The sequence below is a fragment of the Neopsephotus bourkii genome, unplaced genomic scaffold (assembly GCF_033783945.1).
Source record: "Neopsephotus bourkii isolate Nb327-2 ecotype Australia unplaced genomic scaffold, CSIRO-AGI_Nbou_v1 NB_973, whole genome shotgun sequence".
In the NCBI taxonomy this organism is placed as follows: domain Eukaryota; kingdom Metazoa; phylum Chordata; class Aves; order Psittaciformes; family Psittacidae; genus Neopsephotus; species Neopsephotus bourkii.
The window spans coordinates 213,652-239,502 of record NW_026901467.1 but is presented as its reverse complement, the minus strand read 5'-3'; the positions used below and the strand labels follow the sequence as shown (position 1 = coordinate 239,502).

Genomic DNA, 25,851 nt, shown 5'->3' with positions numbered 1-25,851 from the left:
TAACTGCAAAGAGAAATACACAGTTTCCTGAATAATTTTGGAGTAAAGTTCTATTTGATGTTCTACTGCAAACAAATTCACATATTCTATACACAGGATACCCAGGACAACTACAACTCTAGATTATGAGAGCTGAGCTAACCATAAACCTGGAGTGGCTCTGGGGGCTTCTGCTGAGGGCAGTTATTTCTTTGCAAAACCAACAGATACCAAAACAATGTCCTTAACTCAGATCTAAAAAAAGTATAACTGTGATTGAGATCTGAATGTGGTCTGCAGGTTCACAGACCCTATCTGCTATCTATTATCATCTGTTTTGTACTGCTGGTCTAACAAGGAGTTCTCTGCAGCCAGGTTAACTTTTGGAAAATATTATTAGCTATAAAATCACTCAAGTGTTAGGAAGTTTGACTACGTTAATAGGATCAACATCAACATTTATTTTGGTTTAAAACTGCATTTGAGCTGCAACAGGCCTTCAGATTATCCTGTATCATTTTAGCATTTAAAAACGCAGAGAAAGGTGTTAGACCAAGTACAACTAAACCACGCTAGCCTAAGGGAGGCTGGTTCAACAAACAGTCCAGTTACCCTCTGAACTTTTTACTCAAGAAAGAGGGAGAACTCGAAAGGTTCTCAAAAATAAGGCTCAACTGATACTCTTAGAAGATCCTCTCAAACTCAGAAATAAAAATCATGATCCTATTTTAGACAATACTAAGGAGAAAATACACTTGCACACATGAACACACAAGCACACACACGGTCACCCTTTTTTAGTACCAGTTACAGGCAGCAACTCTAACAGAGGACTGCAGTGATTTCAATTTTTGAATTAGATTTTCCTAGCATTTTTCTTTTTCACTAGCAAAAGCTATGAAAAGCTTTTTAAAAAAGGAAGTCTAATTTTGTTTATTGACATCTAAAAAGGTAACAACCTTCACACTAAGAGTAAGCAATTATTTACTGCCTTTGAGAAGTGCTGGAAAAATTATTTATTGCCTGTGAAAAGCAGTGGAAAAATTATAACCAGAAAGAACTTCAGTCCATCCTAATAATGTCTTTGTGTCTGCTTCTTGATAAGCATATAAAAAATAAATCTACAATCACTTTCTGACTTCAGCAGAAGGCTTACTGGAATGACACCTTGCCATATTATGGAGAAAAGGAATTAAATATATTCTGCTTTTCAGATTTTACTCATTCTCATCATCTAAGTGAAATACAGTGACAGGTTTGCTAAAATTTGTCACCACTATGTGAATGCTACTGTTTGAGTTAGGCACAGTACCTTCACTGTGACTGATGGCACTGCCTCTGCTTTTACCTCACTGTCAATTGCTTGCTGTGAAGAAAAAGATGAAAACAGAGTAAATTCAATATTACACATGAATGAGTGAACACAATGAATGCAATATTACCTTCCTACCATCAACTTGGTAAACAGGGAATTAACAGTAAAGGACTTATCATTCCTATGACAGTTTAAAATACACAAAATACATTTCCAAGTTCCTTCTGAAAATGTAAAGCCTCTGTCCGAAATTGCCTGCAAATAGGATAGCAGAAGGTCATGAATGTTATGTGTATAAGGAGCTAATACACTCTGATGTATATATGAATATCTGAAAAAGTTTTGTTTGGCACACTACTTTCCACTGCATATTTATTTAAATTCTGGAAATACCTTCTGTTATTCAGTAGGGAAAGGTGACTTCCAATCTGCCAATATATTACATACGCACCAGAGCATGTGTTATAAAATAATCACACATTATCTTATAATCAGAAATACATTTTTAGCTTCAGAAGAAAATTATAGTAGGCATCTTGCTACTCCTGCATACAGTGCAATTTCAATCTTCCCACAAGTGGAGAAGTAGTATCTACAAGACTGTAGTTTCCAAGATTGCAGCAGAAGCCCTAAAATTGTTCCCATGTTTGCTGTATTGATCCTTCCCCATTAAATATCTTACCAGATTTTCCCTTTCTAAATGACTACTGAAGGAACACCCAGAAAAAGGCTGCCACACAGGTAACTAAAATATATGGACAACCCTGGGAAATAAAGTATGTGATTTAACAGCTATATTGAGTTACTTTTACATGAAACATCTGGAAGGATGACCAAATGAACACAGCAGCATTAGAACGTCCTGCGGACCTAACACTTCTAAGTGTTGTGAGATCACTGAAGCTAGCCAAGACCATGTCATTGTCCTTCTGTAGAGAACTGCTAGGACACTAGCACATACTATAAGGAGGTCCCCTTACCAAATATCAGTAGAAGTGGCAGTAGTAATAACAGTTTAAATAAATATATCATATATATATGAATGTATTAAAAAGCAGCTTCTTGTGTGTTTTTAAACAGTAAGTAGCCCTGAAAATCAGTTTTGCAGAAATCAGTGGCCAGAAACTACTTATTACAGATGTTCTAGTGCAGTAAGTATGTTCTGAAATGTTAAAGTGAAAAGTTTAAAGAAAGAATATAAGCTCTCCTGAATCTTAATTTGAGTTTTTATAAACTATGTACGTTTACAAAATGAATAAACTAATCAGGTTATAATACCAGTGAACACTGAATGATGCCTTGACCAGAGAAAAATTATTTCTTATAAGGCATCTTTGAGTGGTTCATGCATTATATCTTTAAAAGACCCACAAGATGCTCCACACCTCTGCTGTTTCCCCTCATTAACTACTCACCATTACAAATTCTCACCACTACAGTTACTTGAGAACCCAAGTTCTTGTTCACTTACATTTCTTTAGCCAGGAATTTAAAGATACAGAAGATACTAAATAATTTTAATAATTCTAGTTAAAATCATTAACAAAAGTGCGCTTTGATTGATGGAAACTGAGGGCTATGCAGAAGCTCAGTCCCACAAACATAAATACATAGTAATCACTATCCATGATCAACTACCATCTACTCATGTGCGAAACCCATGTTTTCAAAGTAATTTCCTTTTTCGACAAGTACATACAGTTTCCACATCCAAACCAGGTGAAACTTCTGCTGTGACAATTACATCTCTGTTTTTTTCAGATTTGGGCAAAATATCTGAAAGAAAAGGAAAAAAGCAAATCAGCTCTCCTTTAACAAACACACAGCTACATTTGTAAAAATAACAGCATCAAGTTTCTGACTTATGTCAAGACACCTACGAGCGTAAAGGAAAAGTATAACAACGCATATGATTTAGACCAATTTCCTCCTAAAGCTAAAACCTGGATCTCATACCAGATTTCTGATTTCTTTATAGAAAAGGAGTTAGGTGCAATCTGTAACAAGATTTTACACCTCCTATCCATGATCTTCAGAGGCTGTAAGGAATTTGTAAACTTCTGTCTTCACATGCTTATATTAATACACTTCTAACAACCAACTATCTCCAAAATGAATACTGCACACCTTATGGCACTTTCATCTATCTAATTTGATAATCAACACATTAGACACAGAAAGATTCTGTGCCTAACAGTGTAGAATTAAAATAAGTTGTAGGAATTCCTCTGTGTAAGACAGTATATGGAAGTTTTATGTACAGAGCATTATATGGGGCTTGGTTATAATATATTACCTGATGATTTCCAGGACTCAACATAAAAGGCAAAGAATGCTATGAACAAATTTATATCCATGATATAAAACCTTATGCAGATTCACATGCATAAAAAAAAAAGTTGCAAGGATTAAAAGCTAGGCACTTAAATAGCATGAGGAATTCCAGACTCTCCTCTTCAGAGTCCGGAAGTCCAGCTCTAAGGTATTTGCATTCTTCTGAAAAGCACTTTTCTTTCTTAATACTAAATGTATTGGAAAAAGAAAAACCCAAACAGGAAATGTATAGTTCCTGAAGTAACAAACAGTAAAGACTTAATGTGAAGGGGAAATTAGCATACTAACTGAATAATTGAGAGCACCAGCACATTCAGAAAGAACAGGTTCTGTCAATTACATACGAATAGGCACAATCTGTTCCACTTATACACACAAGTCAACATCTTCCTTTTCTATCTCTTTTTAAGCATTTCTCTTCAGGTTGCTTATTCAAGTAAACTATGACGCAACTTCATAGAATCAGAGACTAGTTTGAGTTGGAAGGGACCTTAAAGCTCATCCAGGTCCAATCCCCTGCTGTGGGCAGGGACACCTTCCATTAGAGCAGGTTGCTCCAAGCCCCATCCAACCTGGCCTTGAAGACTGCCAGGAATGGAAGGTCTTTTCCAATGTGGCTGTTTCAATGTAAGCATCAACTTTTTGTTAAACATAGGTGTTTTGACTCAGCTCAATCACAGCATCCAAACTGATGCAAGTAACATTAATCTGTATAGTTAGTATGTTAATTAAGTCTTTAAAATACTTCAGTGTACAGAGTAAATCCTTACTCCTCAACATGTATAAGAAAGCTTAAGTTCAACAGCTTAAAGGTCAGCACTGAACAGAAATACAAGGCATTTATGAGAATAACTACTCTGGTCAGTTTTTTTTTGGGGGGTGGAGTTTGTTTTTTTTTAATTTATTTTTAATATGATGACTTAATTCTAAGTAGTTTCATGTTTGGAAGTAAAAACAAAATTGGAAAAAAAAAGTCTTTCCATATAAGTATAAATATTTTCAAAACAACAACAGCTCTTACTGCAAACATGATTCCAAAAGACAAAAAGTCAATGCCTCATTTTAAAGATCATGCTTATGAGTATCTTAATGGTGAACAATGTTCAGAAGTGTTTCGTATTCAACCAGACATGACTAGCAGTTATTTTTAGACTTAGCTAAAGTTCTAAGTAAAAAGCCAAAATGAACCAAAACAAAAACATCTGAAACTGAAAGGCATTCTTAAGTAAAAGGTTTTGTTGTATAAATGCTCTCACGAGTTTTATATCCAGTTAAAGCCAAATGCATCATTAGAGCACCTCTCCACAACAAAAAGAGCATTCATAAAAACCCACCTGAAAACGCCACTGTAACACCTTAGATCAGATTAGAAAGATCGAAGAAGGAAATGAAAAACTAAGAGGGAGAATTAAAAAAAGACCAACAATATTCCCAATAAACTTGTCACTCATACAATGACACTTATTAAAGAAGTTATAAAGGACAGCTCTGTATTTCCTTACTCTCTCTCTGGATCTTCCACACAACATGTTAAAACTAACAAACAGAAGTTGATTCACTTCAAGTGGATTTATTATTCCATCATGCTTTCTTTCCTTTGGTTATGAAAGCCAGAAAAAAGATGTCAAGTACTCATAAAGAGCAGCCATGGTAAAAATCAAAATTACTGGATTTGTAAAACTGAAAATCTGACATTAGTCTACCACAATAATGGACAAGGTTATGTGCAGTTACAAAACAGAAACCTTTAAGTTGTAGAGTCAAGTTCATACCTGCAGATAAGTCATTTCTTATTTTCTAGGGAGCTTTATCACTCTCTTTTTCAAACAAAAAGGCACAACTGTATCTTTAATACAATTTAAGAACATGCTAACTATAATCTCGAAGAGATTTTAATTGGTTCTTTCTATTTGTCTAAGATTTTTCCATAGTTTCCTGTAAAATCACATGCTTCCAATTCCCTGTACAAGTCAGACACACTGTTTAAACACTCAGTTATGAAAACACAAACTTTGAAGAATCTCTGCAGAAATTATGTGCCCTTACTTGAACAAAATCAATGCAATACATAGCAGTGTATGTAAATTCCAGAATTTATCATTATCTGGGTTTTGATGTCTATGTTCTTCTAAAACAACTCTTTTTGAGACAACTGAAAACACAGAAAAGTTTAACAAAAATAATCCTTTGTTGATTGCACGACTTAAAAAGCCATTTGTAATAACAAAACAGAATTTGGCAATACTATTACTCTCTCTGAACCCTAAGTATATCAGACTGTTACTATGAAATTCCTTAAAGTTTTCTTGCCTTTGGGTAATACATGCACTGGCATTTTCTTCTCTGAATCCTTGCACTAGTGACAACTATCTGCAACCCCACATAACTATCTTGAAAGTTTCAACAGGCATTATAAAAACACAAAGGATAAACTCTGTATCCAAGGGCCTGACAGTCTATGATTTTGTTTGTGTATTTTTTAATTAAAACTTAAACTTTATTAAATATTACATTTCCTACAGAAATGTGTTATGAGATGAAAATGAAACAAAGTACTTCAAAGTGCTATAAGCAAAGTCAGGTGATTAAAAGCACATATAAAATATACCTTGTGTTTTTGTGGCCTCCTTGATGATCTTCTGAAGCTCTTTCATTTCGGCATCAAACTCTTCCTGATTTAGTTCCCTAGATTCAACCCTAGGAGCCTGGAAGAGTGAAGGATCAGTTCCAAGGTAGGAACACTGAAGATGCCCAGTATCACTCAGAGTGACTATAACACCCTTCAAATCTCTGCATGAGAAAAAAAAAGAAAGCTCATTAAAAAACTGCAAAGAATCACAGAAGCAGTAACATTGAATTTATGTTGCTTCTACTGTTCCATCTAAAAATATAATAGAACTTCCTGGTTTTAATGAGATTCTTTGACAAAAAGAAAATAACAATACTTCTTCAATTCAAAGGCTTTTACTAATATTACTCCTATTTATTGCAATCATACCTAAGAACCAATCTGTGCTAGACAGATGACTAAAACATAATCCAAGTTTCTCAGAATCTGTATAACAAAGAAAGGTAAAGGAAGGGATCAGAACAAAAAGCTGAGTAGACAGTACAGTTGTAACTTTTTTCATTCACAACTTCTTAAGTCTGCTGAAGTACTGAGACTAAGGTTAGTATGCAGGAAGAGAAATTAGCAAAATGGAACATCAAGTAAGGGAAGGGAAGGGATGCATTTGAAGAAATCACAATGGATGGAATATGTTCACAGTGAAGACAGCAGTAGGACTGTGGCTGGCTCTTCCCCGTGGTATCTTTCAGAAAGGAAGCCACATGGATCCAAAACATTTCCCTTTCACTGCTCTGGATCAATACAAATGGGTGCTTTATTAGCTACACTAGAGTGTCTTTTCAGCTGAAGGAACAGTATTTCATTGAACTTACTCCTATGGAAATCTTACTTACTTTGTGTATCTGACCACATACCATGCAAAGCAAGATTTAGGAAAGCATTTAACAAATTACAAGACAACAGGGAGTATTGCCAACATTTTGCTTAACTTGAAAGTAATCCCTAAACAGAAGAGGAACCGAAGAGTAGAGTAGAATAGTTGTTACCAGCAAAAGTTAAGAGAATGTTAACTTTCATTTTAGTTTTTAAAATGCTTACTCTTAATTAAAAGCTTGTATTTATTTTCATAATCATGAGGTAATATATTCATGCCAATAATTCGCTCCTACTCCAGAATTAGAATATCTTACAGCAGGCACCGCCTTTGCATCAAATACAACTGGCATATAAAGCAAAGATAGCTCAAATTTCATTCTTAGATCTAAAACTTAATTTTTATAAGAAAGCTGGCAAAGGCAACAGCAAAGCCTTTAGAAAAGGGATATTGCTGAAGCAGACGTTACCAAGTTACTGAATACCCTGTCCCACCCTTTACTATTTAGTTGCAGCAAATAATGAAAACAAGAGAAACTGCGCCATGAGCTTCTTCCAAAACTGAAGAAAATTGACACCTGAAAATAAGGCAATTTCTAAAGTTCTCCAGCACTGGCTTTGGACCATCTTAAAATTTCTTTCCTGAAGCTATGAATGTGTCAAGCTGCGAAAGAAAGATTCAATGAGTACATCTGATTGTAAATTAAAAGACCATGAAGAAATATAGGTACACACTTTGCAGTAAGTCTTTGATGATATACTACTGAAGTATAATATATTCAAAAGTGCTTTGCAAATGCAGTCCTTCCTATGTACCTTTAAGCTGGCAGTCATCTGCAGGTTATCAGTCTATCACATGAAATCAACTCAAATCAAGGAAGTGATTTTACTGTATAAATAACACTTTTCTTATGAGTGTGTCAGTATTACAGAACACACATTCAAAAACTCCATCTTAAACAAACTCATTTCAACCAACTTTCCTCTTAGTCATGTAGTCCTCTTCAGTAGCTCAGAGATAAAAGCATTAGTTTAAAAAAGCAGCATCACAAGTCTCTGCTTCAGCTACTTTTCTGCTGGGCCCCAAGAAGACTGCAACTCAAAATATATACAAATTGGAAAAAGCCTTTTACAATAATCTTTCCTTGTTAAAGCCATCCATGAATTTGCACATCAATAGAAGCAATAAGAAAAATATGGGTAACCAGTTATATGATTTATAATACATTAATTTCTCTGTTGGAATGTTTGTCAGCTAGTCAAGTTTGTTATAGAAGCTTGAAGAAAATAAAGCAATGTTTAAAGACAGCAGGGGGAAGGGGAGAGCATTTAACAGTTTTATAGTAGTTTCCCCACAGCTACTGCACTCGCGCAATATCCCTGCAAATACCATTACTTCATTTGGCACATTTTGCGCAGAATCTGGAATTCCAATTACTGTTAAATTTCTTTTATTGTAAACTTACTTTTCTTTTTTTTTTTTACTGTATCTCACACAATAGTCAAAGTAATGGCAAATCTACGGGGACACTTTAACAGTGAGGAACTCAAAGTATGAAACAAATTATTCTGGTATCTAAAATAACTACAATACAAAGCAACTCCTACACACATATGGTAATAATTTGAAAAAGTATCTTTTATTGGATTCTGGGTAATAATAACAGCATATGCTTTTTGTAGATCTTCTATTACTAAACAAATTGCTCACAATATAATACTTGAAGACATTAAAATGCTTTGCATGTTTCCAGTTCTATAATACCAAACTGATCACTCAACTGACATAGAAGTTGGAGCTGTAATTCTAAATTCTACTTGAATGACACAATCTAAGCCTTGGGACAACTCCTAGGACAAGGTCTGGTTATTGACACAATTTACAGCTTTAATTATTTATATTTATAATAGCACATAAAACTTCTACCTCAATTTCAGAAGTAGTCTTAATTGGTATTACTCATACAAATCATTTTAGAAACCAAGATGTTCTGCAGTGCTGTTTTCAGTGCCTTACTGATAATGTATCATTTATAAACTACTAAATTAGGAAACTCATTTCTGAACTGTACTCAAGCATTTTGAATACACTTCTCTCTCATCACCCTCTGAAGTAACTATATGCAAGAGCATAATGAAAATAGTACTTTTCAGTTTAGTGCTTTTGAAAACCCAGACTGTTCTAAGTTTCACTACCATTTCAGTGTCATTTTAGCTGTGTGAACTATTTGACAAAATGCTCAAGGAAAACTGGACTAGGAGTAATAAACTGTAAAGAGTTTCCTAACATGAACTAGTGGGAGTAAAAGTCAAAAGCTTATCTTAGTCTTACTAAACACTAACTCCAAAATCAGACCTTCAGCTGGATATTTAAAGTATACCTGGTACAACCTTCAGTGCCAGTTAGCCACTGTTTTTAACTGGTTTGGGGTATCTGTGGAAGACCCCCAGGCTCCTTTGAAAACCCCTCCCTTTATTAAAAAAAAAAACTCATTTGTTCACATTTACATCAAAAGTAATACTTCTGTGTGTAAGACTTCATCGTTCTGCTATTACACATGACAGCAGATAATCTGTTTGCTCTCAGAAACTAAAATTCTTTTAAGGTTATTTATGCTATGTATTTAACATGCTTTGCGCACTTTGAAGAGGAAAAGTAAACATATAATGCAAATACAGTGCTCAGTTACAACTGTTTAACAATCTGTAATGATATTGAATATCATTAACTAGTAAATCATAGAATGGTTTGGGTTGGAAAGGCCTGTTTTCATGCTATTTACAGCAGTTTGGGTCAGGGGTCTTGTCTGCCAGAGCACTACTGCCACCTGCGGGGCAGCAATAAGGCGGGTGAGGGCCAGCCCAGGAGTTAGGCACAGGCGAGCCCCAAAAGTTGCCGTATCATATTAGATGAAGCAGTGGGGTTTAATAAGGGTTAGTATGATAGGTTGACTGATAAGATTCCCTTAAAGATTAAACAATGCATGCAGAGACACTGACATCCGTGAACGACATCATGAGGGCTGGAGACCTCTGCTATAGAGACAGGCTGAAAGAGTTGGGCTTGCTTAGCGCGGGGAAAGCGCCGGGGAGAACTCGTAACAGTCTGACAATATTTAAAGGGGCCGACAAGAAACCTGGAGAGGGGCTTTGGACAAGGGCCTGTAGGGACAGGACAAGGGGAATGGCTTTAACCTGACAGAGGGGAGATTGAGATGAGCTCTTAGGCAGAAGCTCTTCCCTGAGAGGGTGCTGAGGAGCTGGCACAGGGTGCCCAGAGAAGCTGTGGCTGCCCCATCCCCGGCCGTGTTCAAGGCCAGGTTGGACACAAGGGCTTGGAGCAACCCGCTCTAGTGGAAGGTGTCCCTGCCCGTGGCAGGGGGGTTGGAACCAGATGAGCTTTAACGTCCCTTCCAACACAAACCACTCTGGAATTCTTTGATCACCCTGTGGTCCCTTCAGACAGGGAGCACACACACTACAGGCAAGCTAGACACACGATTTCAGCTCTTGCTAGATACTGCATCTAAAATCAATTTTTATCTTAAGGATTAATCAACTTAGTTTCTTGTTGGTTTAAATATAAAATCAAAGCTATTTCAAAAGCAGTGAAGGTTTATGTTAAAAAATAAGGTAGCCAGCTATACAAAAATGCAGATTTAAATTAAAATCGTATTTTTCACAAAATAGAATAAAACCAGAGCATTCATATTGCTGACACAGGCCTCCAGAAATACATGATCTTGCTTTAGGCAGAAAATTGTAAAGAGCTCTAAAGTATAATATATTCAAGGAATAGTTCAGAACTTCCACATTCCATTTCGTATCATCACAGTTCCATACCTAAGACACCTAGTGGCATTATCTAAATGGAAAATGCATGCGAGGTCTGATAAAACCCAGTAACTTTAAATAAGAATGCAGCCTCTAAGTCTAAGCTCCAAATAATAAGCAAGAGAAATTACTCTGTGATTTCTTTTATGACAGTACCAGTGTCAGGGTTAAGAAAAAAATTAAGACCAAGTGTGACACCTAAAATGTCTCCGTGCTTCACTCCCTCTTCAGCTGCACCAAGTATGTATTCCTGCATTTGCGCCTCTTTTGCTGTAAGCCTAAAAGCTGTTTCAAGGCCAGACTCTCTCACTGGCAGACAAGCACAGAACAGCTTCCAAAGGCTATACAACACAGCAGCTACAGCATCGTGAATATAGCATCTGGAGGGCCTCAAAATTTATCCTTCATCTAAACCTTCTCTTCTCCCACTTCAAAATAGTGTTTAGAGTTCATTTCACTCCAGGTAAGCTGGAGAGGACCCTAGCATCTCTGCTTCCAACAATAAAGAGGAAGGACACTGATAACAGCTACACTCATGAGTTTTAGATAAAGCTTATTCTCAGCTGTTGGCTTCACATAAGCCAGTATTAGGCACTACAGATCTGTCACAATATGAACAGGCAGAGAGAAACTGCAGGTTAGCAGGGAAAAAAACCCATGCAAGTTGTTTAAAAGCAAGTATTGTATTTCAAATACTAGAAGGGGAGTTACTTGCCTTCTTGTTCTTGAGCAGTTAGAATTTTCACCTTTAAGGCTTTCCCTAGAACCACGAGGGTAGGAATATTTTAAGTGTTATTCCAAAGTAAGTTGAAACACTTACAAACCCGTGACTGTAAAAAGTATGCTTTGTGAAAAAGCAAATCAGTGACATGCAATAAAATTAGAAGAACTGGCAATATGGGCACGTGCTTAATATCATACAATTAAATACCTTTTGAAACCAACTTGCTAAAAAGCCCACTCATGAATCACAGTATATGCAGGATACAGTATTAGGCACTTCTATGTCTTTTGCAGGATCAGAATCCTACTAAGGTAAAAGAAATACAATCACATTCATATTTTGTGGCTAAGCTATACACAGTAATAATCAAAATTATCTCTTTAAAGACCTTTAAAAGGGTACTGTTTTGTACTGCCACCTCTTGACAACCCAATGGTAATTCAGTAATTAAAAAATGTGGGATTTTTCTCCTTAAAAGCATCTCTTCAAAATGCAGTTATGTTTAAGTAGACAGATTCTAGAATTCTCTGCATTTAACTTCTCAGATCAGGCAACATTCTTACAGAACACTCAAATAAAAGTTTATATATATCTACAGGTATATAACTGAAGGGGTCATACGGTGCATCATAACTAGCATTGCTTCTAGTACAGTCCTACTATACAGAAAAAGGAAAAATCTTTCAACAAACTATAAAGTTTGATTCCTGCAGTTTTCTTTCCATAAAAACGTGTAGCAAGTGCTAAGTTTTGCTGGGTTTATATGTAAGTTTTGCCATTTTTATATGGCGATTCTTTAACAGTTGTGGTAGCTGCGGTGATGTCAGTTTTAATAAGGAATAACACATGAGCTGGAATGAAGAACAAAGTATATTCAAGCATTTGGACAGCTAAAAATTTCAAAGAGAGGGGTTTTATTTCGACTCCACCCACTATTACCCTGTATGTGATTGCACTTTTACAGCTTATATACTTAATTCAACAATATTCCTTGATATTTTTTCCAGATAAATTCAGTTCCTGTTACCTTTCTACTGTTTGGAGAGCCCCAGCTACACACAGTGTTCATCTAACCACCCAATGTATCATGGTTCTGTGCCAGAGAAGTTGAAATTTCAAGTTCCTACTTGGACCAGGCCAGTATTTTCTCACTTTCAAACTGACTGCAGATTTCAAATTTCTTTTAAAACTACTGGAAGCTAAAACTTCATAAAGCACATTCTCAACCAAAGGCTGTCCACCAGAATACTGAACTCCAGTCTTTTGATTCACGTACCTCATTTAAACCAAACTGATCACGCTGCTGTGTTACTTAGGAGTTCAAACCTGGGAATTAAACCTCTGTCAAAACAAAGATTTTAAACACTAGCAATTTAAACCTGGAGACAGGTTCCTAATCAGAGACTTCATATATAAACTTATGCAGATAAACTGCCATGAAGTTACAAGCATGTTAACTACGTACCTTCATCAGTCAAATATTCTCCGCTTCTTTATTATTTCTGCAAGGGTAAGAAGGACTTATACAACAACAACAAATTTTAGACCTATTTAATACTTTGTCTTACAAGCAGTAAGAAAATTGCACACTATTATAGCATATCAAGTCAGTAACTTTGGAGTGATTCAGTAAGCCTCCTGCATCTCAGCCTACACAGTCTCTAATTTATTACTTTAATAAATTAATTACTTTAAGTCTCCAATTCAGTAGAATCCATAATCAACACATAAAAGCGTAAATCATGAACATCAATAGCCCATGGGTAGCTGGCTTTAACAGATGGCTGATTAATATATTACCATGCGATACTGTCTTAATGGCTGCTGTTTCACACCACCAATGTTAGAAGTTGAAGCATGACCCCTATAGTCAAGCCTGCTGTTACCTTATTTGCAGAAGATAACAAAAAAATTACAGGATCATTCCTCAGTATAAACCTCGACAGACTTGAAGTTCATAAACAGCTCAAGTATGGATAAAGCTTACTGAGTGGCCCTGCTTGCCACCTTGAACGTATAAAGGCTACTTTTATTTCCTGGCTTTTCAACAGTTACTCCTGTTTAAAAAAGTAATTGTTTTTCCCCCATCTCAAATACTGAAAACATATTTGCTAGCTTAGCTCAAGCTAAAAACAATGGGTACTGGAAATTTAATATTTTTTGAAACTCAGAAATTCTTACTCTTTAAAGGTGATATATCACTTCTGCACAAAAAAAAAAACCAACCCTTTCCAGACTGCTTTATACTTCCCCTTCAGATAACATGCTGTTCCACTACCAAGTAAAATGATATTTATCTGTCAAATACATGAAACTGAAAGCAAATATTCTAGTAACTTTCACCAACTTGTCTATATCTGTCAACTCCTTGTAATCAAAGTAACTTCACATTTTACAAAGCATATATGTCACTCTGTGGGTTATTTGCTTCAAGAATCTTTCTTCCATGAAGCACAGTTCTTCTGCTCACAGATACAGTAGGACCTATAACTCCTGACAAAAGAAAGTTGGTTCCCATAGTCTAAAAGCAAGAGTCACCACATATGCAAAGCACCCAAGTATCTTTAGACAAGCACTAGAGGTGGCTTGTTTTTTCTTTTGGCTATTTTTAATCCAATTCCAGTGTGGCTAAAGATGAAGATATCCTTCCTTTAAACAAGAACTTCATTGATAAACTGGTGCCTTAAGTAGTAAGAGTCCCCAGTATATTAAAATGAGAGGGAAGAAATATCTCCCACAACACATCCCCCTGAATCCTGAGAGGAGGCTGGTTAATACTTAATACTGTGCTTGCTGATAAAGTCTACATGAAATCAACATTTTTTTTTGCCATACAGATATCACCAGACTTCATTTCTTCTTGGATAGCTAAAGGCACAAAGAACCAAAACTGTGAATTTTATGAAATATTAAGAATATTGTGAAATTTTATTAATATTATGAAACACTGACTTGAAAGAGAGGTATCTGAGGAACTCTGCAGTCTATTTCAGTTTGAAAGAAAAAAGTCAGGCAACCTTCACAGACTTACCAGGTATAACTCAAAGGCTGTATACAAACAAACCAGGTAGCAAAGTTGAGACTAGCGAACTTCAAAAATGTTCAGCAGAAACAAACTCCCTGATTTAAAGGCTTCATGCTTTTCTATTGCAAAAACAGGTTTGTAACTTGGAAGTGATCACAAGAGAAATCCCCTTCCTGAGACTACATCCAAGCTATAATTCTCTATGTAGTTTTAACTCAACCCACAGTGGCATTTCAGCTGTTTGTGATGGAAACATCCCCGAGGCTAGCAACATGAGCTATTTTGCTTCAGACTGAATGCACCTTAACATAACGTTCTAATTTCAGGCCAGCCAGGTCAGAGTAATACCTAGCCAGCCATTAAAACATGGTACTCTTAGGAACAGCTTTGCCAAGTGACTTAGTGTCAAATAAATAGAAAAGTAGTTGTCTAAGTATTTTAATCTGCTCCAGGGACCTTTTATGGTCAAGCATATGAAGACAGGATAATTCAGGCACAGAAAAACAAGTAAGTCTTGTGATAGGCCCTTAAAAAGTGACTTTCTGCTACTTTCTGTATAAATTATTTCAGATGATTCAGACAAACATGACCCATCTTTTTGGTGGGGGAGTATTAAGTCACGTGCCTTTACAGGCTCAAATTCCTGCCAACAGAGAAAAAATTACTTTCATATGAGGTGCTTTTGTTAACAGAAACTCTCTGTAGGAGCCGCAATTCTATGTGAGCTTGCTCCCCTCATAATTACCTGCATTATGGGGTGGGAAACAGAAAGAAAATCTAATGCATCTTACGAAGCATCAAAAAGTGACTAATTCATAAACTTGATAATCTATAAATGTACAAGCTCCCGCTCATGACATTTCCTTTGCAAAGATGTGGAGGTACAAGGAAGGTCTTTGAAAAGAGGTCTCTGATGAAACAGAAAAACAGAAACTAAATGTCAAAAAATCATAGAATCATAGAATAGTTATGGTTGGAAAGGACCTTAAAATCATCTATGTCCAACCCCCCTACCATGGGCAGGGACACCTCACACTAAACAAAGGAATGGACTTTGAGGTTAATGCTAAGAAGAGGTTTATGTAATTATGGTGGATACCAAAGCAAACATTGCTGCTCACAATTACCATTTCCACACTGAAAATTTGAGGGAAGTGGGAACTTTTGTAATTCCCTTGTGTAGCTTCCCAGATCTCAAGCTTTCCTAACTGCAGCATATGGAAAGTTTCTTCAAACCACCCTAGAAGGTTTTTTCTTTTTGTTGGTTTCAGGGCAGAACACCACACCATTTTCTTTCAGAGATTCAGATGCAGTGAGAATGCTTTTGCACAGCCATAACTTTAAGGATGACAACAGGGTATGCAGAAATGTAACTGTCCAAGCAGGCTTATCAATGGGAAGATGAGTTTTTGCTGAGATGAAGTCCTAAGCAGATTAACCAAAACTGTCAATGTAAGTGGTTATATCTCTGAAGTGCTAAGCATGGAGGAGTCCCCTTGACATTAAAACCATGTCATGAACAGTTAGTAACTACCCTACTACATACCTATATTAACAGGACCAGAACACAGGCTTCTAACAAAACAGTGAACAAACTTCTGCAACAATGAATAGAACTGAACTTTCAGTTCAATGACCATTATTCTAGAGATCTTCAGGTAAAAACCAGAATAAGAATAAATTCATAAACCCAAAACAAACACCCAAATTTCTGCTTCTAGTTCAAGTTTCTGATCACAAACTTTTATATGAAATATTCAATTTCCTGACAGAGAACATTCTGGTTTAACAGCAGCAGTTCCAACACCTTAAAAACACAGTGCAGAGCCACCTCACTAAACATGCTATTAAGTAACCATCTACCTTTGATTCTACTTTTTCTTGCATGTTTCTGAAAATGGGATAAAAATCAAGCAGTTTATGCTGGAATTTCATTCTAAATGTTGTAGTGTTGTTATTATTTACATACTGGAAGTACTGTACATCACATTATTGTAAGAAGATGAATCAATTCATAAAGCGTACGCTGATCTTTGAAGTAGACTATCAAGATTATAGGATAAAAGTACATGACTGCATTTATGAAGTAATCACTACCCCTGCCCAAGGGATTTATACAAAACAGCTTCTAAGGATGCTTTTCTTATCCATCAAGCCAGAGCCATACAATAGTAGTACACATGCCAACAAGAAAATATAGATGAACATCTATGATCTGCAGAGACAACTGCTTTCAGAACACTCCATTTACCTCCTTATTATTAGTGCAATAAAAGCAGAAAGGATGTGAAAGTAATTAATTGACATACATATTTAAGGCATTTCAATCTCTCAACAGTGTAGGATTAACAACTCTATGCTTATTAAAGTACTTCATATTGTTTATGTTACAGTAGTGCCCAGAGGCCCTTACTGAGGCTGAGGCCTCTCAAGCGGAGCATTAGAAAAGCATTATCACATTGACTCAAAGAATTCCCTTCCAAATTATTTTTTAAAACAGCCATGTTTTAAGACAAATTACTACCTCTGTAAGCTTTGCTACAGTTTTTGCTGTTCAGCTCATCCTTACTTTTAATCTCAAAAGTACAAGAATACCGCACGTTTTTAAACAGAGAGAATCACAGCTCCGACACACATCTGCCCTAGACTTCTCCCTGCCGTTCAGGCCATTTAGTCTAGGCACACAAGCATTCCTCCATTTACCAGTACCTGTGTAAAGAGGTATGTATAACTAGACTGCTGCCTCTCCACTCTCTACAGAACAAAACCCCAAACCAAACCCTAGCATTAATAAGTCTGTGGGAATTTGAAACGTAACTAGCAAAATGATCTGGGACAAATTAGTAGGCTCCTAAAAGTCTCACTATGATCAAACTACCAAGTGTTAAAGTTCACGTGGAAAAAGCAGAATCTGCATCAACTTCTTAGAGGCATTATTAAACAGATGGTTCAATAATACAGCTTTCCAAAGAAATAAGTGTGTACACAAACATTAGCACAATCTGCTGTTGTAAAAATCTGTGCCTTTCTCAAAGTTTTTTCTGACATAAATATTTTTTCCCAACTTCAAAAGCTGTACTGTCATATCCTGCATAATTAACTGTTGGTTTATACTAACTGGCCCACTGAGACTCTTCATTCTATTTTACTTGTAAGATGCGTTGAATGAAAGCCAGCCCAACTCTCTCCAGAGAGTCTAAACAAAAATTTAAATTACGAAGTATTAAAAAATCATTAGGTAACCATTAGTACCAAACAAAACACAAACATCCCTCAGGTTGCTCTGTGCAAGTGAGTTAAGCCAGTTAGTCTGATGCATTTTCATTTGTTATGAGATAAAATGTAAGACTCGTGATCAAGTATTCTACAATCCAGTGTATGGTGGCACAGCAGCCATAAACCTACTGGGGATTAGAAGTAACCCACCTGCCAAGCATACTACTGCATCCTGTACGGTTACAGGCACTAAGCAGCCAGCACCTACGACAGCTCTGGTGGCAGAGTCCAGCCATAAGCTAAACTTTTCTGTAGTTCGCTAATTTCAGTGACAGGCTCAGCATTAAGCTATCAATGTATCAGAATTTCTCTACACTTGATCCCCCACCCAAACAGATTTACACCTGACCTGTCTTATGCATGTTTTATAAGAAGTTTTGGGCTGCTGCAGTTCAATCCTTAGCAACTGCAATTAAGTTCCTTAATTTCCACAGTTTAACATTGGAGTTTAATATTCTGTTCCAACAAATCTTCTCTGGAATTCATATGCTCTTAAAAGCTTAAGGGAGAACAGATTTTCAGTGAGATTCCCTATTTTCCTGTCTCAGAGAAGGATCTTACCAGGTTGCAGAGCTTCTCTTCTCATTCTCTTAAGAGAAAAAACTGCTCCACTGGAGCTGTAAGATCCCAGGTTCTACCTTCACTCAAGAAAAACAGAAAATCTAGAGCACAATGCAACAATTCCAGTATTCTTCTAGAATTAACAGTCTGCCCGATAATGAATAGTTTACAAAACAAAGAAAAAGCACTTTGAATTTTCATTTTAAAAGTCACCTTGTTTCATACCTCAGAACTGATTGTTCACATCTAGGCAAACTTCACAACTGGAAATTGATCTGAAAAAAAGTAAACTTGATAAGTTACTTACTGTAAATTTGCTACTTTCACTGATACAGGAATGTGGGGAAGTTGAGCGGCCCATTTCAGTGTAACATCTTGATAAACATTCAACATTTTACTATGATTTCCAATTAGAGTGTTTATTGTTCCTTCTTTCACTGTTAAGAGATACAAAACCAGTTTTAGGATGACAGATTTTCAAAAGCCAGTACTTTTCTTATATCATTACATTATTTTTTCTTTTGAAGACATTAATTCTTATAAATTAAAGTACCAAAGTTATGGAAGTTACATTGACAATAACCAAGGACGTAGGTGATTAATTATGGACACCAATATCAACTGCACACTATAAAACATATCCAACAACTGGCTCTAGCCAGCCACATCACGATGAACAAAGATTCCTAATTGCCAGAACAGATGTGACAACATACACATTGGTTAAATATTAGCTACTGAAACTCTTCCTTAAATGACTCATGAATACTGATTAAAAGTGTATGCATTTGTAGAGTTTATTTACAGTAGAATTTAAATCAGAAAGCATAAATTGTGAAAATAAGATGATATTTTAAATCTAAAGACAGTGTCAAAAAATTTATCTAATACCATTGGAAAAAGAATAGGTATGAAGAATCTGTAGTTCTATCATAGCATCCAACCAAGGTGTTTCCAACACAATGTAGTAAGTTTCATCTCCCACCAATAAACTTAGTTTGATTTTTTGTCACTGTCCATAAATGACAGAAGGTTTCAAATACTAGTTTACTCGTCCAAAAATTTCTCAAACGTCTGTTGCTTTGGCAGTCTGGGCAAACTTACTCAAACAGTAGACAAGCACCTAGGTTCGGTGATGAGAAAATACCTATTCAGATGCTAAAAATTATGAGACATCACACTAAGTAATATTTGACAATCAACCTAGTTCATCTAAAAAGAGAGCTCTGATTCCATAGATTTCTTAAAGATCAACAGCTTGTTGAGAAAAATCTATTTATTCGGGGGCGGGGAACCAAACAACTTGGCTGTAGAAGAAACCAAGCTACAGTTCAGTTGACTTTTCCTTTTACAAACCTGAACAATAAGGAATGAAGCAACTCGGGCTGTAATCAAGCTTTTTCATGAATCGAATCTGCCCATTATCCTTAAGGCAAAAGAAGTTTCTCTCACCAAGCACAAAAACAGAAGAAACTGTCTGATTAAAGGAGACAACGCATATATCCAATGCTTGCTCACCGAGGTTTAAAACCCAATCCACCTTCAAAAGAAAAAAAACACGCTCCAGAGATCAGTCAACAGCTGCATATTAAAGACAAAGCTTAGAGAACACTCAGATCTCATCAAGTTACATGAATATCATTAACATAGAAAAGTAAAATCAAGGTCTTTTTCTGAGGAAGGGTTATCCTATTATTTTGAAGGCAACTGGTAATTTTCCTTATTGTGAGTAAAGCAGCAAAAACATCCACTTTTTAAAATAGTCATGAATAGATGGCTAAGCACTTAAGTATATTCAAATTTTAATACACACATCCCATTCAGAAATAAAATGCTTCATGCTTTAACTATTAAATCCAAGAGCAGAATATTAAATTCATTTAAATCTGTACATATCTTAAGATAAAGGGCAAGATTAGAGACAACAGGTGGTAACTTATTATACTAATACATGTAAATGGAAAAACAAAGTTTTAGCTGTCTCAGCCAACATTCATGTTTACAACAGTCAGTAATGTACACCCTTCAGTCTGATGAACGTTTGTGTGTATTAGTGTATTTTTCCTACTACATACATGGATATAGTAAGCAACTACTTAAAAATTCTGCCTTGCCTATACCCTTACATCTCTAAATACTACTGCTTATTGATACATTTCATTGGTTTGTTGTTTCAGCTCCTCCAAGAAATTTCAACTAATTCACACATGAAAAACCGGCTTTTGACTTCTGCCAAGTTGCTTAAACATGAATTCTGAATTCCTGAAGTAAAAGAAAAAAAAAAAATCCAAGTTGAACTGTCAGCACTTCCTATGAGAACAGCATCAACCACTTTGAAGAACATAGAATGTGTTTGTAAACACAGTTGCGTATCTGATACATGAAGCTGGAAGTGCCATCTTAAAAGACAAAGGTAAAAAAAGCCTGGCTTATTATATTTGTCTCCATGTATGCTTCTCATTTTAGATTAAAAAATAATAATATTTGCAGTATATCCAATTTTCTTATTTAAAAACTGTGTCTTCTCCTAATGCAAGATTTAGGATTCTGACTGACAGTTTCAAGAAAGTTGTATGATTAGCCAGTAGAAGGAAGATGCTCTCCCAGTATTTTACTGTCATACCTGAAATATGCTGAGTGTACACAGAGCATTAAGTAGACAGGTAATTCCATTCCAGGACCTCAAAGAAGGGCATTTTCTTCCTCTTAATAGGAGACAGCTCTAATATCAAACAACTTAGTCACAGGGACCTCCTGAAGACTATTGAATCCACAGGTTTTCTGACCAAAAAGAGTCCAGGATATTATTTATGGAACTGGTTTTCAACTACTGAGTTTCCCTAGTAGAATGAGGTTCATTTTCCAAGTCCAGTACAAAGTCACAAATAAACTTAAATTAAAACCATGAGCTGTTTTCCCTATTATCTATTTTACCTCAGTTCAAGTTCTGTATTACACAGACTGCCTTAGAAATAGTCATTTCCAGCACACAGTCCTCTTATGGGGCTTTTTTTTCTCCTTTGAACATCAGTGAGTTTTAAGGCCCAACCTTAAACAACTGAAAGAAATCTTAATAGAAATCTACTGGATTCTTTCCATTTCCTTTAATGGCAATTGGATCAGGTCCTTTGTCAGCAGACAACGTTTCCATCTGTTACTTAATATTGGTTTCTTTACCATGTAGGCAACGTACCATACAGGTTAAGTAAAATAAACAGGTTTTACCACAAGTCTTTTTCCAGAACCAAGTTTTGCCTGGTCTGTTTCTTGTCTTTCATCAGCATCTGTTGCAAATGCCAGCACTTGGTATCTGTTCAGAAGAAAGGATGTTTAAAAAAGTAAAAAATAAAATGTATCTTTGTAGTTAATATCCTTATATTAAGAAAGAATATAATTATCATATTATGAGTATAGATGTACAGTAAAGCACAGTCTGAAAGGATTGTCAGAAAACCTACTGCAACACATCTGTCAACAGCAAAGATGATGAGATAAATATCACCGTAGGCTAACAGCTAAATGTAAAGGCAGAAAAATGAAACAAACATATCTATTCACACTTTATCTGGTGCTAAATTATTTCAACAGCTAAATATATTAGAGGATAGAAGTCTAAGCCACAAAGACAGCAAGAAACCAATTTCTTTTCAAATTGTGAAATCAGTATTCTAATACAAAATTGACTTTTCCCCTTAAGCTTTATAAAACTTCCTAAACTACCCAGAAATACAATCTGCTATATATAAGTTACTCTGAAACACATCCATTAACTAAGTGGTTCCAATCCAAGATATAACAGTAAATTGGCACCAATAGGTTGCACATCTAGCTAAGGATGAGAGGTTTGCAAGTTTGGGTTGGGATTTATTCTTTTTAAACTGCCAACCAACCACTTAAGAAAACTGGCAATGAAGAGATTAGAACAAAAGATGTCAACTGCCAGAAAAGCTTTGCACATCCATCCTCATATGCAACCCTCAACATTCAAAATGTCCTCATTGAAACTTTTGTAACTTATTCCTTTCCTGAATTTATACTGCTGTCTAACATACTGAACTACTCCATTGCTCACATATCACTAAGTAGTTAGTGAAATACTGAAGTTTGCTACAGAAGTGAAATAACCAAGAAAAAAAATTATCCAAAAGACAGCATTCGATTCTGGAAGTCATGGAGTGCCATCAGCTCCTAGGCTCAAACCAACACAATTCTGAATGCTCCAATTCAAGTTTAATAAATTATGTATTTTTCTAAATTGTCAAACTTGCAGCTTTAAAAAGATGATACCAGCAGCCCTCACATTTCAGGTGCATGTATCGTAGTGCTCATACCAAAGGATTTTAGTTTTTAAAAATATTTACCTACAGAACTATGTACTTGGAGTAAGAAACTTTAACTGCTTAAGGTGAATGCTATGACTTACTTAAAAATACTATATAAGCTGCTTTTATTACAATTATTATGTCTTTAATTGTCCTCTATATGAACAAATTCACTTCCTTCTTTCAGTTTAACATCTGTAGGATAAGCTGCAGATTCTGACCAAATACATATTTTTCTTTCAGCATATTTTATTGACAGTCTTAGCTGGCACATTAGCATTTTATTATATAATCAGGGACTAACAGTTTTCAAACCAAACTCCCATTGATCCCTAATATGCATTGATGTTTAATGTTTTAATGGAGAAAGAATAAAGCAAAGCAAGCATCAAGTTCCTTGGTCTTTTCACACCTTTGAAGTTGCCCAATCTGTTTGACAGTGGGCCAATTCCTTAGATTTGCCTTTTTACAACTGAAATATCCATGGAAGTGCTTGTTCTTCGTACCTTCTGCCACCAGGAGTTTTAACAAATCCCTGTCTCAAAGCTCTTCCAAAAACTGAACAGATTTATCAGGCTAACACCTATTTGCATCAAAATAAAAATCCCATTGAAACAACAAGGAGGAGTATCTTCCTCAAGCAGTATAGGGCAGACAACGCTGAAAGCGCAGATTAGACTGAACTGAAGCAGGGAAAATCCTTACACTTGCAGGACAATTTGATGAGCTAGTATACCTAACACACTAATGCAAATAAAATAGGACCCCAAAGTCCTTAGGACACAGGATATGCTTTCTTCTATGACTGCGCAGAGACAGTCATCAGTAAACAACATAAAACATTTTTCTTCTTTCCTGCAATTACTTATCACCTGCTTTGGGATACTACATTGGTATAGGCAATAAGTATTAGACATGATTACTTTTGGTTTACGTGCTAAATGATAGCACCAAAACATAATCACCAAATATGAACACATACTTGTAACTCTCAACCTGTCGACAAGAAGACACTGTAATGAAAGAATCAGTTCGAGAGCTGTATGTCAAGGGACCAGGCAGCAGAAAACCAGGTAGAAAACGGCCAAAAGCATAGCTTTCCTGTTCAAACAACATGAGCATCCCATCCATGGACTGTATACATATCAAATCGCGACCTGAGAAAAGCAAAAGAAATAGAATACAAAGGAAACAAAGGATTTTTATTTATGTTGTTTTAATCCTAAAATTTTTAGTAAATTAAAATTGTACTCAGAAGTAATCCTAACAAAAATAAGATTAATTGTAATTTACATATTTACTATGGGGAAAAAAATGCTAAATATGCCAGCCTCAATAAAGGCTTGCTTACTAAAATAAACTAGATTGGGGTAGAATAACATTCAGAACATATTAAGAACAAAACAGAGAGTCACATATTTTATTTAAAACCAAAATTCCTAAAGCTATTACTATTACAATCTCAGTTTAAAGAAATGTTTAATACTGCCAAAACCCCAAATTACTTGGGTTCTTAAATGCCTCCATACCTTACAAGCAGTCATAACAACCATGGTTTAAAAATACCCTATTCTACTCTTTCAAGTCTACTTAAGCAAATACAATACAAAGTCCTACAAATATATATTGTTGTGAAAATAATACAATGGTAATGTTTTCCACACTTTGCATTCACATTTCTGTCTTTTGAGAAAGAAAAAAACAAAACCAAACCAACGCAGTCTGTGTCATCAACAAAACCAAGGAGTTATTCTATATAGAGGACAATGAAAACTCATCTTCCTAAGCCGAAAAAAATGTCAGAATCTGTATTAATATAGGAACATGCTATACAGCAGCATTTCAGTGTGGAAATCATTACTGTTCAAAAGTAATCAGACTGAGATTTTGCTTGATCCTAAGGACAAACCAATATATCTTTGGGTTTTTTCTACTACTGCAAGTGAGAAAATGTAAATATATCATGTTTATAGCAGCTCATTAAACCAGTGACCACTTGTCACTAGCAGCTTCAATTCGATGATTTCAGACTCAAAAGTTTGATCTATAACATGCTGAAGTTTGTACCACTACACTGGAAACCTGAAACATTTTCAATGTTTCCTCTTCTACGTGCAGATTAAAGTCATACCTCCTTCTAGAAAATGTAGACTCTTTATGTCTATTTATGGCAAAAGTCAATGAAGAAATGTTTCCTTTGACTAAATGCAGTCATTTTTGAGAGAATTATTATGGGTTGAGAGATATATTGCTATATTTGAGAGAATATATATGGGCTTGTGGATACCCAGAATCATTTTCTAAACAGAGAAATTGGTTTAGAACGAGGACTTCCCTAGGATTTTCTACACAGACTTTTAAAACTATAAAGTATCATCTAGGGCTTCTGTTCCATCTTAGAATTTATTGGTTATAAAATTAGAAACACACAGTATGCAAACACATCAGACATGCAGATATACACACAACTCTTAAATGTGCATAACTCATGCATTTCCTCTGAAATTATTTGTATAAAGCAGCTTTATTAAGTCTCTGAGAATCATTTACCCTCTTAAACATTCTTCATAGAACAGCTTCCAGAATTTTCCGATTTATTCATAAGTTGTAGATGAATTCTACACCTAAAATACGCAGTATTCAAGAGGTTACAGTGACTGCTGATCATAGTCAGCGTATTTGGTTTGCTGCTTATACTGCGTCTCTGAAGTCCCAGCCAAGAGCACTGCAATGACTTTGCTAGCAGATGATTCGGAAATAATAGTGATCTACAAGTACCTTTTATGTTTCAATTAAAAAAATAAAGATGCATGTGAAGATATATGCATACCATATATGCATATATGAAGCTATTAAAGTTACAATTCCAAATGCCCTCCTTTTCATCACTAACTGCTGACACTACCAACTACTATTAGTGTAAATTAAAAATACACATTAGTGTAAATTAAAAATATATACATAAAAGAATTGTAACAACTACACTAGTTAAGTTCACTTTATCACTTGAAGCACACTAAGGCTGTGAGCAGATAAATG

At 35.6% G+C, this 25,851-nt stretch overlaps 1 protein-coding gene across 5 annotated transcripts in view; it reads right to left on the bottom strand.

Moving 5' to 3' along the window:
- Positions 1-25,851, bottom strand: part of BBS9 (Bardet-Biedl syndrome 9) — a 260,226-nt gene that overhangs the window by 209,988 nt on the left and 24,387 nt on the right. For all 5 annotated transcript variants that reach the window (XM_061359380.1, XM_061359383.1, XM_061359382.1 and 2 more), the window contains exons 6-12: positions 23,795-23,969; positions 21,716-21,800; positions 19,847-20,030; positions 18,798-18,927; positions 6,237-6,418; positions 2,994-3,070; positions 1,292-1,345 (exon numbers count right to left, since the gene is read on the bottom strand). In XM_061359380.1, coding sequence (XP_061215364.1) covers positions 1,292-1,345; positions 2,994-3,070; positions 6,237-6,418; positions 18,798-18,927; positions 19,847-20,030; positions 21,716-21,800; positions 23,795-23,969 — 887 coding nt within the window. The remainder of the gene's footprint in view (positions 1-1,291; positions 1,346-2,993; positions 3,071-6,236; positions 6,419-18,797; positions 18,928-19,846; positions 20,031-21,715; positions 21,801-23,794; positions 23,970-25,851) is intronic.